At 38.0% G+C, this 15,034-nt stretch overlaps 1 protein-coding gene across 2 annotated transcripts in view; it reads right to left on the bottom strand.

The window, feature by feature from the left end:
- Positions 1-15,034, bottom strand: part of PEX3 (peroxisomal biogenesis factor 3) — a 34,887-nt gene that overhangs the window by 13,603 nt on the left and 6,250 nt on the right. For both annotated transcript variants that reach the window (XR_006717611.1, XM_045499847.1), the window contains exons 3-8: positions 10,436-10,517; positions 4,046-4,089; positions 2,409-2,533; positions 1,951-2,017; positions 1,789-1,843; positions 1,038-1,206 (exon numbers count right to left, since the gene is read on the bottom strand). Coding sequence is in view for 1 of the 2 variants with exons in the window: in XM_045499847.1 (XP_045355803.1) it covers positions 1,038-1,206; positions 1,789-1,843; positions 1,951-2,017; positions 2,409-2,533; positions 4,046-4,089; positions 10,436-10,517 (542 nt within the window). In the remaining variant the exon portion in view is untranslated. The remainder of the gene's footprint in view (positions 1-1,037; positions 1,207-1,788; positions 1,844-1,950; positions 2,018-2,408; positions 2,534-4,045; positions 4,090-10,435; positions 10,518-15,034) is intronic.

Below are 15,034 nucleotides of genomic sequence, written 5' to 3'. Positions count from 1 at the left end.
TGTTTGTTTATTTTGCACACAAGCTGGGGAGGGGCAGAGGGAGAAGCAGAGAGAGAAGCCCAAGTAAGCTGCGTGCCCAGCGCATATCATGACCTGGGAGGAAAATCAAGAGTCAGATGCTCAAGCGACTGAGCCACCCAGGCACCTCTTTCTTATTCTTCGTCTATGAGTAATTTAAATCACAACTTCCCAGGACACACCAGTGTGTAGCAACACCACAAATGGTAACTGTCAGAGTAGGCCTTCTTTGTTTCTCAGTTGGATGACTAGAACTCCCTTCCGTCCATTTTGATACTGCCATCACTGCTTCATTTTAAAAAGCAGATTGTGGAATTGTGGTAGTGGCCTGATTAAAATGGATCTTTGTCTATAAACTGAAGTTTGGACTCTTCATCTTGGCATACAAAGCTCTTCATGATCTTGCCCCAGGTATCAGCTATATCCTCCGTTACTGCATCTCTTATAAATACGGTTTAGCCACATGAACTGAATTTGTCTCCTGTATTCCCCGAATATAATGAACATATGTGTCTTGTTCATTTTATATATGAATCATCCATCATGGTGTCTATCACATAACTAATATTCAATAAAAATCTGAATATCTAATCTAAAATTATGTTTCTAAGTAGAAATTAGTCATAATTGCTGTTTGTTTTCTAAATTAATGAACTTTGAAGTAAATGAAATACAGGGCTTTACTTATTTATCTTTTAAAGTTTATTTGTTTATTTTGAGAGAGACAGATAGCACTAGTAGAGGAAGGGCAGAGAGAGGTGAGAGAATCCCAACTAGGCTCTGTGCCATCAGCGCAGAGCCCCATGCGGGGCTCAAACCCACACAACTGTGAGATCATGACCGGAGCCTAAACTAAGAGGTAAACACTTAACTGACTGAACCACCCAGGTGCCCCTGAAATACATGGTTTTAAATCAATTACCTTTCAAGAGCCTCAGAATTCTAAATTTCAAGGGATAGTACAAAATTTTTAAAAATTCAGAGTAACTGGTTTAGTTAAATGGTTATGAATTAATCACCTGAACTGCTAATGGAGTTTCTTCATCTGGCATCATATAATGGCATAACAAAGATTTGGATCCGTCTTTATTAACCCAAGAAGAAGATTTATGCTGCTCCACGAGATCTCGGATTTCTTTTAGTTTTTGCTCCAAGTCCAAGAGGGACAAAGAATGTTTAAGAGAAACACTAGAAACAGAGAAAAGGGAAATAGGATAAACTGAAACTATACACTCTTTTCTTAACAGGTTGCTCTCTGAGATCTAGTCAAACCTGAAAGCGCTGACTGAAATCACTACCGTGTATTACAAAATCAGCCATCAGTTAAGTGTCATTATCACAGAGCCACATCAAATCTTGCTGCAGATTTCACAAGAATCTTTAAAGTATCATCACTTTGAATATATTTTAATATGTATTTGATGTTTCAGCCCACTGTAATTATAGATAATGCTAATATAAATGGAAGACAAAAGGCTCAGAGGCAGATTTGAAAGTAGGTCTTTTATCTCTGACCCAAATGTTTCTGGTTTGTTTGGAAGTCAATCAATAAACAATGAAACATTAAAACTTTCCCCTTAGTATCAAAAGATTGACACTAACAAAGAAAATGGATTCACAACGCAGTATCCCAGGGCTGTGTCTGTATTAGGTTACAAAGAATTTCACAAACCACCATTTGTCAAATCACCAGCTTCACTAGAACAATTCTAATTTTTCTTTTACTCACCAGAATCAGGAAGTTAGAGAAGCCACAGCAAAATGCCTTACCTTCCTAAAATCTTCTGCACAGCTTGTTTAATGACAGTGATCAATTCTGTCAGGCCTATTAAAAGAAAAACAAACATAAAAGGCTTGTTCACTTTTTGAATTCCTCAAAAACACAAATGAACAAATCAAAATTATTTTCCAGGTCACAAATAAGAATCTTACCATCTCCAAGGAGGTGCTGAATACTTGATAAATACTGCTGTTGGACATCTGGGGGAGCAAGAACTGTCTGTACAAAACAGAAATAAGGTTAAATCACCCAATATTACTAGTAAATAAATAATATAAAAGTTTACGATCACATGAAACATAAGATGTATTTTAGAGGGGAGCCTGGGTGGTTTAGTCAGTCAAGCGTCTGACTCTTGATGTTGGCTCAGGTCATACTCTCGCTGTCGTGGGATACAGCCCTGCTTTAGGGTCCATTGGGCTGAGTGTGGGGCCTGCTTGGGATTCCATCTTTCCCTCTCTCTCTGCCCCTCTCCCTCCAAAATAAATAAATAAACTGTTTAAAAAAGAAAAAATATATTTTATAGAAATTATCAAGAGAAGTAATATTCAGTTAAATTTTGAACCTCTTGGGAAAAAGGGCAGTATCTATGAAGGTCTATTAAACTTACAGTGCCATTTTTGCCAACTGCTGCATTATCCAGGTAAATATATCCACCAATTATGTTTAACTGGACTCGCAAAAGAACAACCAGCATACAAGTACTGTATACTGCTACGATACTTCTTGTGAAACCTTCACAGAGAAAAGAAAACCATTTGGTACTATTATGAAAACAAACAAATGTGTAAAATGACAAACTAACTCTATGGTTATTTTCTCACAACATGACTTTAAAAATAGATTTGTAAATGTTTTAAGGACAAAACTGTATCAATTCAAAATATTCAGTCTATTTCCTTACAACTTGGTTGCTTAATGTAAATTAGATATGATCTCTTAATTGAAACAATAACCAATATATTAAGTGAAAGGTTATATATATATTGTTAGCTTAGAAAGGAGAACAAGGAAGGACTGGGAAACACTAAGAGTTGCAGCCTGAAAGCTCTGAGTGGTCCCGGGAGCTAGCTGAGAGTAAGACAAGAGGGCTGTGTATGGAAGAACTCCAGACTGCAATGCAGGTAAAGGAGGATGAGCCCATTTAAGGGCTGGAAAAAGGTATAGATGGGGGATACCCAGAGACTAGGCTTCACAGCAGCCTAGGACAGAGTGTTCAAAACAGAGGAAAGAATAAGTTTATTGACTGTTGCCAAGAGGTCTAGAAGGAAGAAAGTGTCCAGTGGATTTAGTAACACAGAAGTTACCCCTGATGCTTGTGAGATCTGTTGGGTGGAGACACAGAAGTGGGCGTAGGGCTGTAGTGTGTCAAACGATGAGTGGAGAAAAAATGAGTGGGAGTGAAGAAAAGGAAATGTAGAAGTCTTTGGTAGTATATAAGGGGTGGCTGAATAAAGGTCTAATTTATTTTTAAATAGGTAAAGCTTAAGCATGATTCAGTCGAGAAGGATTAGATGGATAGATGGGAAAATGTAAGAATAACTGGTGGCATAAAGTTCTGAGATGTGTGTGTGTGTGTGTGTGTGTGTGTGTGTGTGTGTGTGTATGTGTGTAAGTAGGGGCCCCAGGGCAGCTCTTTGTTTCAAAGTTTCATCACTAATGAAATTTTGCATACAATGTCAAAGTAAAGTTACTATCTGGATGAGAGTAAAAACTTCCCTTAAAACAAATGTTTTCACTCTTATATGGATCCTAAGAAACTTAACAGAAGACCATGGGGGGAAGGGAAGGGGGAAAAAAAAGTTAGAGAGGGAGGGAGCCAAACCATAAGAGACTCTTAAAGAGAACTGAGGGTTGGTGGGGGCTGGGGGAAAGGGGAAAGTGGGTGGTGGGCATTGAGGGGGGCATCTGTTAGGATGAGCACTGGGTGTTGTATGGAAACCAGTCTGACAATAAATTTCATATCAAACAAACCGTAATAGTGCATCCACCAGTACCTAATGTAGGCATATGCAGTCTAGGACAGGTTTACGTACCATAACAATATCAACAGTAATATTACCACCACCACTAGCATTTACTGAATACTTTCTATGACCAAATATTGATCAACTTGCTTTGGGAGAATTATTTAATACGGGCAACAACTCTGTGGGGTAAACAAGAGTCATCCATGTAATAGAGTATAAATATTTCCCTTTGTAAATATATTAATAATGTGCTGTCACATAGAGTAGGTAGACTTACTTATTATCTTTAGATCCTCCCATATTTCTAACTTGTTTGAAGGCCTAAAGAAGTAAATCAGAAAATATGAAAACAGTAATCAGGTAATCTAAAGGAAAACTTAAAACTTCATAGCTTTATATTTAATTATATTTTATTACAGGATAACTACAGGAAACAAACCCCATGAAATATAATAAAAGAACAATTGTAATTCCAGTAACCAAAGATAACAACCATTTCACTAGTATGTTGGTATATATCTTTCCAGTCTTTATCTTCCTTCTGAGCATATGCATATATGTATTGTGAAGTTATACAGGAAAATCAAGAATAACGTTTATTTCTTTCCTTTTATTTGCCATTTTACAAATAACGAAGCACATCAGTAATTCTTCAAAGGTAAATAATGAATTTTTTTGTTTTAAAGTATCATTACTTTAAATATATTAAATATATATTTGATGTTTCAGCCCACTGTAGCTATTATTCTTATTAATGTTCAAATTGCCCATCTTTGACCATTGGGGATACTATCCAGGTTGGTTCCTGAATCCTTCTAACATCACCCTATTAGTCTTTGATAGCTTCCTTGCTTACTGACAAGAAAAGCTGTTCTGGGTTCATCTTGTTCAATTTTTGCTATGGACCTGACATCACCCATTTCTCCAAGAGTCCTGGATCCTTACAGCAGAAAATGGTAGTCTGTGACTGGAATCTTCGATTAAGGATATTCATTGCTGGGACACCTGTGTGGCTCAGTTGGTTAAGCATCCAGTTTCGGCTCAGGTCATGATCTCAGGGTTCATGAGTTCAAGCCCGACATCGGGTGAGCTCGAGCCCCACTTCAGATGAGCTTGAGTCCCGCTTCGGGTGAGCTCGAGCCCTGCTTCAGGTTCCGTGCTGACAGTGCAGAACCTGCGTGGGATTCTCTGTCTGCCCCCTCTCTCTCAAAAATAAATTTAAAAAATTAAAAAAAAAAAAAGAAAAGGATATTCATTGCTACTGGAGACATCACTGTTTCTAAGCCTTTCTGGTAGAGTAAGCTAGTAAATATGTATTTATTTGCATGTACATATATTCAAAGAGATAAAATATATCATGAATTTGTACTGATACTTTTTAAAAAATGTTTATTTATTTATTTTGAGAGAGAGAGCAAGTGTTATAGGGCAACAGAGAAAGGAGGAGAGAGACAAAGAATCCAAGCAGGCTCTGCACTCGTGCAGAGCCTGACGTGGGACTTGAACTCACGAACTGCAAGATCATGACCTAAGCCGAAATCAAGAGGTGGATGCTGGATGCTTAACTGACTGAGCCACCATAATGATACGTCCAATTCAAAATTAGGACGACAGGGTTTTTAACTTCATCTCCTTGATCTTACATCTGTATTTTTTTCCCCCACACTAGCAATCAGTGACACCAATGTAATTACCAATTTGCTTCATCCCTCACTCTATGCACAAGAGTCTCAGAATACCAATAGCAACATTGAAGAGTTTTAAGGGTTTGTTCACCTGGCATAATTTCTCTTTGCGGTTAGAACACCAACTACATATTTAGGTGAATTTGATTTATCTTACCATCTCTTTTTTGACATTGCTTTGCAAACACTAAATACAGTTTTATAAATATGTAAAATATCTGCATGGTTCCAAAGTCAAATTCACACAGCAATGTACCTTCAAAGAAGTCTGTTCCTATTCCTCTTTATTCTCCCCCTTCACAGGCAACTGTTAAAAAAAATTAACTTACCATTGTTTTGCTTTAAGTTTATTTATTTTGAGAGAGAGCACCTGAGCATGTGCACAAGTGGGGCTGGGGAAGAAAAGAGAAGGAGAGAGAGAGAATCCCAAGCAGGCTCCACAGTGTCAGCACAGAGCCCAACATGGGGCTCAAACCCAAGAACCGTGAGATCATGGCCTGAGCCGAAACCACGAGCTAGATGCTTAACTGACTGAGCCACCCAGGTGCCCCACCGTTGTTTTGCTTTATGTAAGCAAATATGCATAAAGATTCCTATCTGCCCCCTTAGATAAATAACATAGTATACACCTTTGTCTTTACTGTTAAAAAAATATATATCTATATATATAAATATATATTCCATCAAATCCCATCAAATCCTGGAAATCATTCCACTGAAGTACACAAATAATAGCCATCTCTCTTTTATTTTCTTCTTCTCTGTTTTTAACCTTGGCATAGTGCTCCACTGTGTGGAGCTATCCCGTAGATGGAGTTCAGTGCTTCTCAAACCACCTATATGGAAGGACCAGTTTTATTTTTCTTTCCTGTTTCCAATCTATCACAGACTGATACTTTGGTAAAATACAATAAAAATACATTCCGAGGAAAATAAAATAAAAAAAAACCCCACAAAGACATACAAACTACAAACCCATATTCTTTATTACTATTTCAGACATAAATTTACATTTCAATAAGTTGAGCTACCAATACAATTGTGGGATATTACTAGCTTCTTATCTTTCTTTGCCACTGAACTGACCTTAGAGCTTTAGTTATCTCCTCCCTAGATGACACAGGTTCAAGACATATGGTGTAAATCCTACAAGGTACCGCTTCAACCTTAAGCTAATGTTCAAGCCTTGTGGTGGAATATATTCTGAATAAATTGGAAATTAAACAAAATTCAAAGGTCAGGTATTTTAATGCAAATAAACCACTTTTTCTTTTTCTTTTTTTTTTTTTTTAAAGTTCATTTCTGAGACAGAGAGAGAGCATGAACAGGGGAGGGTCAGAGAGAGGGAGACACAGAATCCGAAACAGGCTCCAGGCTCTGAGCTGTCAGCACAGAGCCCGACGCAGGGCTCGAACTCACGGACCGCGAGACCATGACCTGAGCCGAAGTCGGCCGCCCAACCGACTGAGCCACCAAGGCGCCCCAACCACTTTTTCTTTTGAATGTCACTTCAAAAAAATTTCAAAGTGCTTTTTATAGAAATCTAAATAAAACAACATAAGAAAACGGCAGTTCCAAAAATTTCAACATAGGAAGTACTTAGTGGCGGGGCAAATTAGATATGTGTCTTCAAACTATATTTATCTGGGGGGACTGAGGTGGGATGGGGAAGAGTTATAGTCACCCAGGACATTTCTTCATGTTGACATCACCATCATTAGATGTCAAAAGTAGATTTAAACTTAAGAGTTATAAGATGAGGGGCGCCTGGGTGGCGCAGTCGGTTAAGCGTCCGACTTCAGCCAGGTCACGATCTCGCGGTCCGTGAGTTCGAGCCCCGCGTCGGGCTCTGGGCTGATGGCTCAGAGCCTGGAGCCTGTTTCCGATTCTGTGTCTCCCTCTCTCTCTGCCCCTCCCCCGTTCATGCTCTGTCTCTCTCTGTCCCAAAAATAAATAAACGTTGAAAAAAAAATTAAGAAAAAAAAAAAAAAGAGTTATAAGATGAGTAAGTTCTGGAGAGCTACTGGAGAGCATGGGGAGTACAGTTAATAATATTGCATTGTATGCTTGAAATTGCTAAGAGTATATCTTTAGAGTTCTCACTACAAAAAAGAAAATGGTAACTAGGTGAGGTGATGGATATGTTAATTAGCTTGACTGTGGTAACCATTTTTTTTTTTTAATGTTTACTTATTTACTTTTGAGAGAGAGAGAGTGCGCATGCACAAGTGGGAGACATATCTGGGTATTTCTCTTTCTCCAATGTACATCCCTCTGAGTAAATGCACACAGGTCCCTTTAGAAAAATATCGGGGGACTCATTACTTCGCACACTTGCTGAAATATTGCAGGGATCTTTTCCCTGGGAACCCAACCATCTTTTCAGTCAGTGAATCTTGGGTCTGAAAAGAGGCTCAACTCTGGAAACTGGGCATGGGATTACAGTTGTGGGGAAGGGGAGATCTCATCCCCCTGCTTATCTTTTCTTGCTCTCTTTTGATCATATATAAAGCATTACCCTTGTTGGCTACCCGATCTATTTCGTCCCTCCAGATGCCATGTTCTATTAACCATCTCCATAAGACTACAGGTTAGGTTCCCTTGGCTGCCCTTTCTTTTCTTTATTTAAAAAAAATTTTTTTTTAATGTTTATTTATTTCTGAGAGGGAGAGACAGAGTGCAAGTGGGGGAGGGGCAGAGAGAGAGGGAGACACAGAATCTGAAGCAGGCTCCAGGCTCTGAGCGGTCAGGACAGAGTCTGTCATGAGGCTCGAACCCACAAACTGTGAGATTGTGACCTGAGCCGAAGTCAGATGCTTAACTGACTGAGTCACCCAGGTGCCTCTACAGTGGTAACCATTTCACAATGTATGCATTTTCAAAAAATGAAACAAAAGTTTTTTTCACATTATCTTTTTTAAAGATTCCAATTCCAAATCTATGTAGAATAAAGTACTTTTTATGCAATGATTCCTTTCAAATGAGTTGTTTGATAAAAATCATCCCTAAATTAAATATGAGACTCTTTAATGTCACTAAAACATCTGTTTAAGAATTAAACCAGGGGTGCTCAGTGGGCTAAGCATCCAACTCTTGATGTCGGCTCAGGTCATGATCTCAAGATTCATGAGTTTGAGCCCCTCATCCAGGCTCTGTGCTGATAGTGTGGAGCCTCCTTGGGGTTCTGTCTCTCTCTCTCTCTGCTCTTCTCTCTCTCTCTCAAAATAAATAAATAAAAATAAACTTAAAAAAAAAAAGAGAATTAAACCAATCCTGGGGCACCTGGGTGGCTCGTTAAGGGTCTGATGACTCTTGGTTTCAACTCAGGTCATGATCTTACAGTCCTGAGGTCAAGCCTGTGCTGGTTAAGATTTGAGAGAGAGCCCTCTTTTTCTGCTCCTCCCCTGCTCTTTCTGTCTTAAAAAAAAAAACAAAAAACCAAAAAACCAAAAAAACCCCCAAGATTCTTTCCTGATGAAACATCATGGCCATTATCAATCTTCAATAATAATGCCAAGTGTTGAAAACACTGATGGATGTTTACTTGTGATTTATAAAACTGACAGAATAAGATTATCAAATCACTTATTTATTTCTGGTTAATTATTATCATAATTAGTTCAAAGAGAAACTTAACTTGCCTGACAGGCTTATATAAGACCAAAGTTGTCTGAAAACCAATACAAAAGCAGTCATAAGATTGGAGGCCTTATTTAAACACACTTTGTAAGGGCTCAACTCCTGTTTATCCAAATATTTTTCAAATGGACATTTTCCCCCCAAAAGTGCAAACAGTAATTCAAATCAAAAGAAAGGCCAAGAAAAAATACACTGAGATACTTAAAAGAGGAAACAGCGAGTAAGGAGAACTATCACAAATCCTTAGGAACTGAAGAAATTCTCTCTGTGTACTGAGTAAGAAGAGAGGAATGACACCTCATCTTGGAAGCTGTCCAGGGCTATCCAGAAAAATAAACCCCTTTATTCTCTGGTTTCCCAGATTTTGCTTTTACTTTTTACCATAGACTAAATACAATATGTCTTGAATTTATGTCATATACTCCTTCTTTGGGTGGCAAAGTCTTAAAGGGAAAGAAATCTTACCTTAATTATCCAGAATCCTCTAAAACATAGGGAATTCAGCGTCTTGCAGCCAACGTAAACCAAGAAGGAAGAATGCTACTATATTTATCGTGTCTGTTACTATGTTGCTTTTATAAAAAGTGCTATTTGCTTATTTCATTTGTCTTACTTCCCCAGTAAAACCAAAACTTAAGGCAATTAAAACCTGTTTCTCTGGGGCACCTGGGTGGCTCAGTCAGTTAGGCATCCGACTCCTGATCTCGTCTCAGGTCCTGATCTCATGGCTCATGAGTTCAAGCCCCTGTAGGGCTCTGCACTGACAGCACAGAGCCTGCTTGGGATTCTCTCTCTCTCCCTCTCTCTCTGCCCCTCCCCCACTTGCTCTCTCTCTCTCTCTCTCTCCAAATAAGTGCTTTGTGCTCAGTAAACTGTCATGGTGAGGTAAATTATCATTATTGTATGCTTATGTTATATTTGCACTTTATTTTGTTAATAATATAAAACGTAAATTCATATGCCTTGTTCAAAATGTATGTCCACATGCTTTACCTATTATACCACCAACTCTTCAAGCAGCTTCACAACATCTAGTTCAGGAACATGTTCCATAAGCACTCAATAATTAAATTTCTGAATAAGGTCAAAGTGATATAAGATCTATTTAAATGGAAACCAAAATACACGCAAATATTGTTGACCTAAATACTTTGTGCATCAAAGTTGAGGACAAAATAGGATGAATTCAATGACAGTTACTGAATATTTTTCTAAACAAGTCTATATATTATGAGCTTTAATTAGAAAAATAAGGAAACAAAGATGTTTTAAAAATATTTTAGTGTATTCTACAGATTTAAGTGCCCCCATATAAACAAAAAATGATGTTAACTTGCACTTACCTGTTTTTTAGCAGAGCCGTGAGGCTCTCGGAATTGAGTTGCTGCATTAAGGCCTCTCTCAGGGTTGGAAGCATGGACAGCACTGTAATGCAAACAGGAGATAAAACAGGTTCCAGGTGATAGGACTGCCTTCATGAGAAATGCACACTGTTTTAGGCTATACGATAGGACTAGTGACTAGCAGGGGTTGGGAGGGAATGTCAAGGCTAGAGTTTTCAAATTGTTATTATTTTGAATAATAAAAACTGATTATATACTAATAAATAATTTATCTGCTTATGTTAAGTGAATAGGATTATATATATATAATATATATATATATATATCATGATCATAGCAATGTAAACAAGTACACATACAAGAAAGAATGGGAAGAATTATTCTGAGATGTTAACAGTGGTGATCTTTGGGCTATGGATTATTAACAATCGTCTCTTTTTCCTCTTCTTTTCTGTACTCTCCAAATGTTTTTTACAATGAATTTATTTCTGATATAATAAAATGATCAAAAACATTTTTATATTTAGCTATATTTTTGTTTCATATTTTATTTGTAATTCTAGAAAAGTTTATTTATTAAATATTGCAAAGCAATAAGCACTTATTGTAGCCAAGACAAAAGTGTGTCAGGCCGGGAATTAAGAGCTGCTAAGTTGTAGTTTTGGTTTTGCCAATGGTTATTGCCTGTAACTCCCAAGAAGTTGCGTGAAGAGACAGTACTCCATGGAAAAAAGACTTCATGTAATTTATAAGAGTTTATTTATGGCTCTATGTATGGTGTAAGAAATACTGGAGAAATGTACATATACAAATTAAAAATTAGTTTCTAACACTAAATAAGTAATGATAACAAAATGAAAAAATTTCAAGAGATCACAAATATCACATTCTAAAAGGGAAAACTTCAGTGTATAATTTTTATTTCTTGACTAGGTAAGACATGTTAATTATAAAATGCATTATTATTTTTTTCTATAGAAAATTTAGCTGTTAGTCTACTCTAGACATTTATTCCCGTGCTACTCTATGTAGCTTTAGCATATTTCCTCAAGTTGTATGATTGAATCGCCTAAGTCATTTAGACCATTAACTAAAGTCGCAGCTCAGAGCCAACATAAAAGGTGGCTTATCTCTTAGTGTAGTTGATATATACCTAGCTCAAATGCGAGATGCTACCTTACCAAGAAAAATCAAGGCTAGAGTCCTACATTCAGAAAACAGAGTTAATAGGGAACTAGTTTAAAGATTATGTGGTAAAAGGACATGATTTAAGAAGAGTCTCTTCACCAATTCTCCTGATAAGAGCCTTTTACTTTCCCTTTAAGCCTATTCAATTCTTCTCTTCCAGGCATTTTTTTTTTTTTTTTAACAGTGAACAAATATATTTCTGTATCTAGTTGAATACAGCATTCATGTTTTTCTTTAGCCATCCGGTCTCCATGATAAACACCCCTCAGTCCAACCACAAATCACAAAACAACCCTTCACCAGTTATGAATCTGTGTGACCCTGAGGAAGTTATTTAACCTCTCAGTGCTTCAGTTTTCTCTGTAAACTCAGGATAACATTGGATCTACCTTATAGAATTGTTGTAAGGACTGATTGAGACATATAAAGGATTTAGAACAGTGCTTCTTTGCACATGAGAATGCTTGGTAAGTGTTAGCTCTTATTATTATCCTTATTTGGCCTCTTCTGGCACATTCCAGTTTGTATATTCTTAACATGTGAGAGTCAGAAATGGACCTGTACTCCAACTACTCCAGAGCATGTGTACTGTAACTACCTTTGATCTGAACCACAATTTTATTACTGTAGTCTAAGATTAATTTAGTATTTCTAGAAGTCATATCAAACTGTTTATAACAAGCTTATGTTCAACTAGAATTCCCAACCTTTATTCATATATCTTGCTTGCAAGCAAACTTAGACAATTCTGTATCTGTACAACAGACTTTTAATGCAGAACAATTCATTTATCCCAGCCTAGCACTGTGTCGTGTATAAATTTCATAAGCATCTCTCCTAAGTCTTTAGTAAAATCATGAAGAAGATAAAGCCACTGGGCAGAACACAGAAGCATTTCATTAGATGCTATCTGTCAAGTTGGGGCCAACTTTTTGGGTAAAAAAACCCAGCTATATTTACCTGAAAGTACTAAATTTTTCTAGTATACCCATTACATATTATTCAGAAGGATAAAAACTTAATCATATGGTTTGCAACCCCATTATCAATGCATACCAGAAAGCTAATTTGGAAAGTTTTTCAGTGGGCCTATATTTGGCTCCTATCCTATTTTATTTTTAATTACCTAAGCAGCTATTTATTCATCTGAGGGTTGTGATGATCATGGAAATGTGCCACCAAATCCAAATCTGCTAGGAGGAGCGTGGTGGGCTGGCAGCCCCTGCTGCCACCCCTCTTGGGTCCATTACCAGATCTGCACCACTCCCAGACAATGAGAGTGCTCCATGGAGATACTAACACAGATCCATTCCTGTAGGTCTTGTCTACCAGGGAACTTGGGCTTAAGGACTTCCCACTGGCCTGCTAAAACTTTCTTGAAACTGTGCTGTAGACTTGAGACTTTTTTACCCAATCTTTCTTCTCCCTTTCCATTCACATGAAAGACCTGCACTATGGTCTAAAGGCTTTCCTTGCCTCCTTCTGCTCTCACTCCTTTATCCTTCACAGCTGTTTCCCCTAATATATCTCTTGATATCTAATCCCATCTTAGCATCTGTTTCCCAGAGGACCCAAACAGACACAAGGGTCCATGTCAAATTGAAATATATTTTGAGACTCCAGACTACCTTATTCAATTTAAAGAATTATGTAACTTTTAAAAAGTTATTTTATTTACAGAGTATTTATTAAGCACCAAGCACTTTACATGCATTATTTCATCACATTCTACAAAACATTTATGAAGTGGGTTTTATGATGATTATTTTACAGAAAAGAGAACGGAGATTTAGAGTTGCCCAAAGACACAGACATTACAAGGAGAAACTGGCAACCAGACTCATTGTGCTTTATCTGAGTTGTCATCACACACAGTGTTTACGATTACTGTTTGCTTTATAGAATGAAGCATTAGCATTATACTAAAAATAAAGTCCTTTAAACGCAGGAAAAAAAATTTACTTTCAAAACTAAACAAAGAGAATCTACCTTTATAAATTCTTTCTAAATTAGCTGTTCTTGAAAGAAGCGTTAGAGGGGCGCCTGGGTGGCGCAGTCGGTTAAGCGTCCGACTTCAGCCAGGTCACGATCTCGCGGTCCGTGAGTTCGAGCCCCGCGTCGGGCTCTGGGCTGATGGCTCGGAGCCTGGAGCCTGTTTCCGATTCTGTGTCTCCCTCTCTCTCTGCCCCTCCCCCGTTCATGCTCTGTCTCTCTCTGTCCCAAAAATAAATAAACGTTGAAAAAAAAAATTTAAAAAAAAAAGAAAGAAGCGTTAGAGAAAAAGTTTTAACCAATAAAAAAGAAAGAGGGGGGCACCTGGGTGGCTCAGTTGGTTGAGCGTCTGACTTCGGTTCAGGTCATGATCTCGCGGTTTGTGGGTTTGAGCCCCACATTGGGCTCTGCGCTGACAACTCAGAGCCTGGAGCCTGCCTCAGATTCCATGTTTCCCTCTCTCTCTCTCTGCCCATCCCCTGCTCTTGCTCTGTCTCTCTCTCTCTCAAAACATTAAAAAAAACAAAAAGAAAAAAAGAGGTTTGACACGGATTTGAGAACTAATTCTTGAAGGGTTATGCCAGTTAGAACACTCGTTCTCTTCAAATGTGGGCAGTTGACTGTATTACAGCATTCTCCCAGTAGGCTTCCGGGTTAAATTATTACCATTAATTCATGTTGAGTAGTATATACTACTGTGCTACACTCATGGGTCTGTAGTTGCCTACTGTGCATTTAACACACTTAGGACTCTTTACTACGCATAGGAGGCCCCATGAAATCAGGCCTATCCTTGTAGACTTACTTCCCACTGCTCATTCCGCTCTAGCTACTTAGCCCTTTTGCTATTTCTTGAATGTGCCAAACTCATTTGCCACCATAGCATTTTGCTCCCTCCACTGTATCATTTAGTTCTCAAGGAGGCCTGACTCTCCTGATTGCCATTTCTTAAATCCCCACTTCTCACACAGCTTTATTCTCCTTATAGGAGCTATCACTACCTGAAGTTATTTATTTGTTTTATTATCGTTTGTTACTCTCACTAGCATATAAATTCTAAAGGTCAGGGATTTTTTTTTTTTTTTTTATTCACCTTTTGTTTTCCCAGTACTGGGTACCTCAAGTATTTGATGAAAAAATAAGTGAAATCAATGAACCTTTACTGTATATTGTATTCATTTATATTGATTTTTTTTTTAATTTTTTTTCAACGTTTATTTATTTTTGGGACAGAGAGAGACAGAGCATGAACGGGAGAGGGGCAGAGAGAGAGGGAGACACAGAATCGGAAACAGGCTCCAGGCTCTGAGCCATCAGCCCAGAGCCCGACGGGGGCTCGAACTCACGGACCGCGAGATCGCGACCTGGCTGAAGTCGGACGCTCAACCGACTGCGCCACCCAGGCGCCCCCATTTATAT

Source organism: Leopardus geoffroyi, chromosome B2, assembly GCF_018350155.1.
Source record: "Leopardus geoffroyi isolate Oge1 chromosome B2, O.geoffroyi_Oge1_pat1.0, whole genome shotgun sequence".
NCBI classification, from domain to species: Eukaryota; Metazoa; Chordata; class Mammalia; order Carnivora; family Felidae; genus Leopardus; species Leopardus geoffroyi.
Note: the sequence above shows the minus strand (reverse complement) of the source record. Positions and strands in the feature narration are given on the sequence as shown.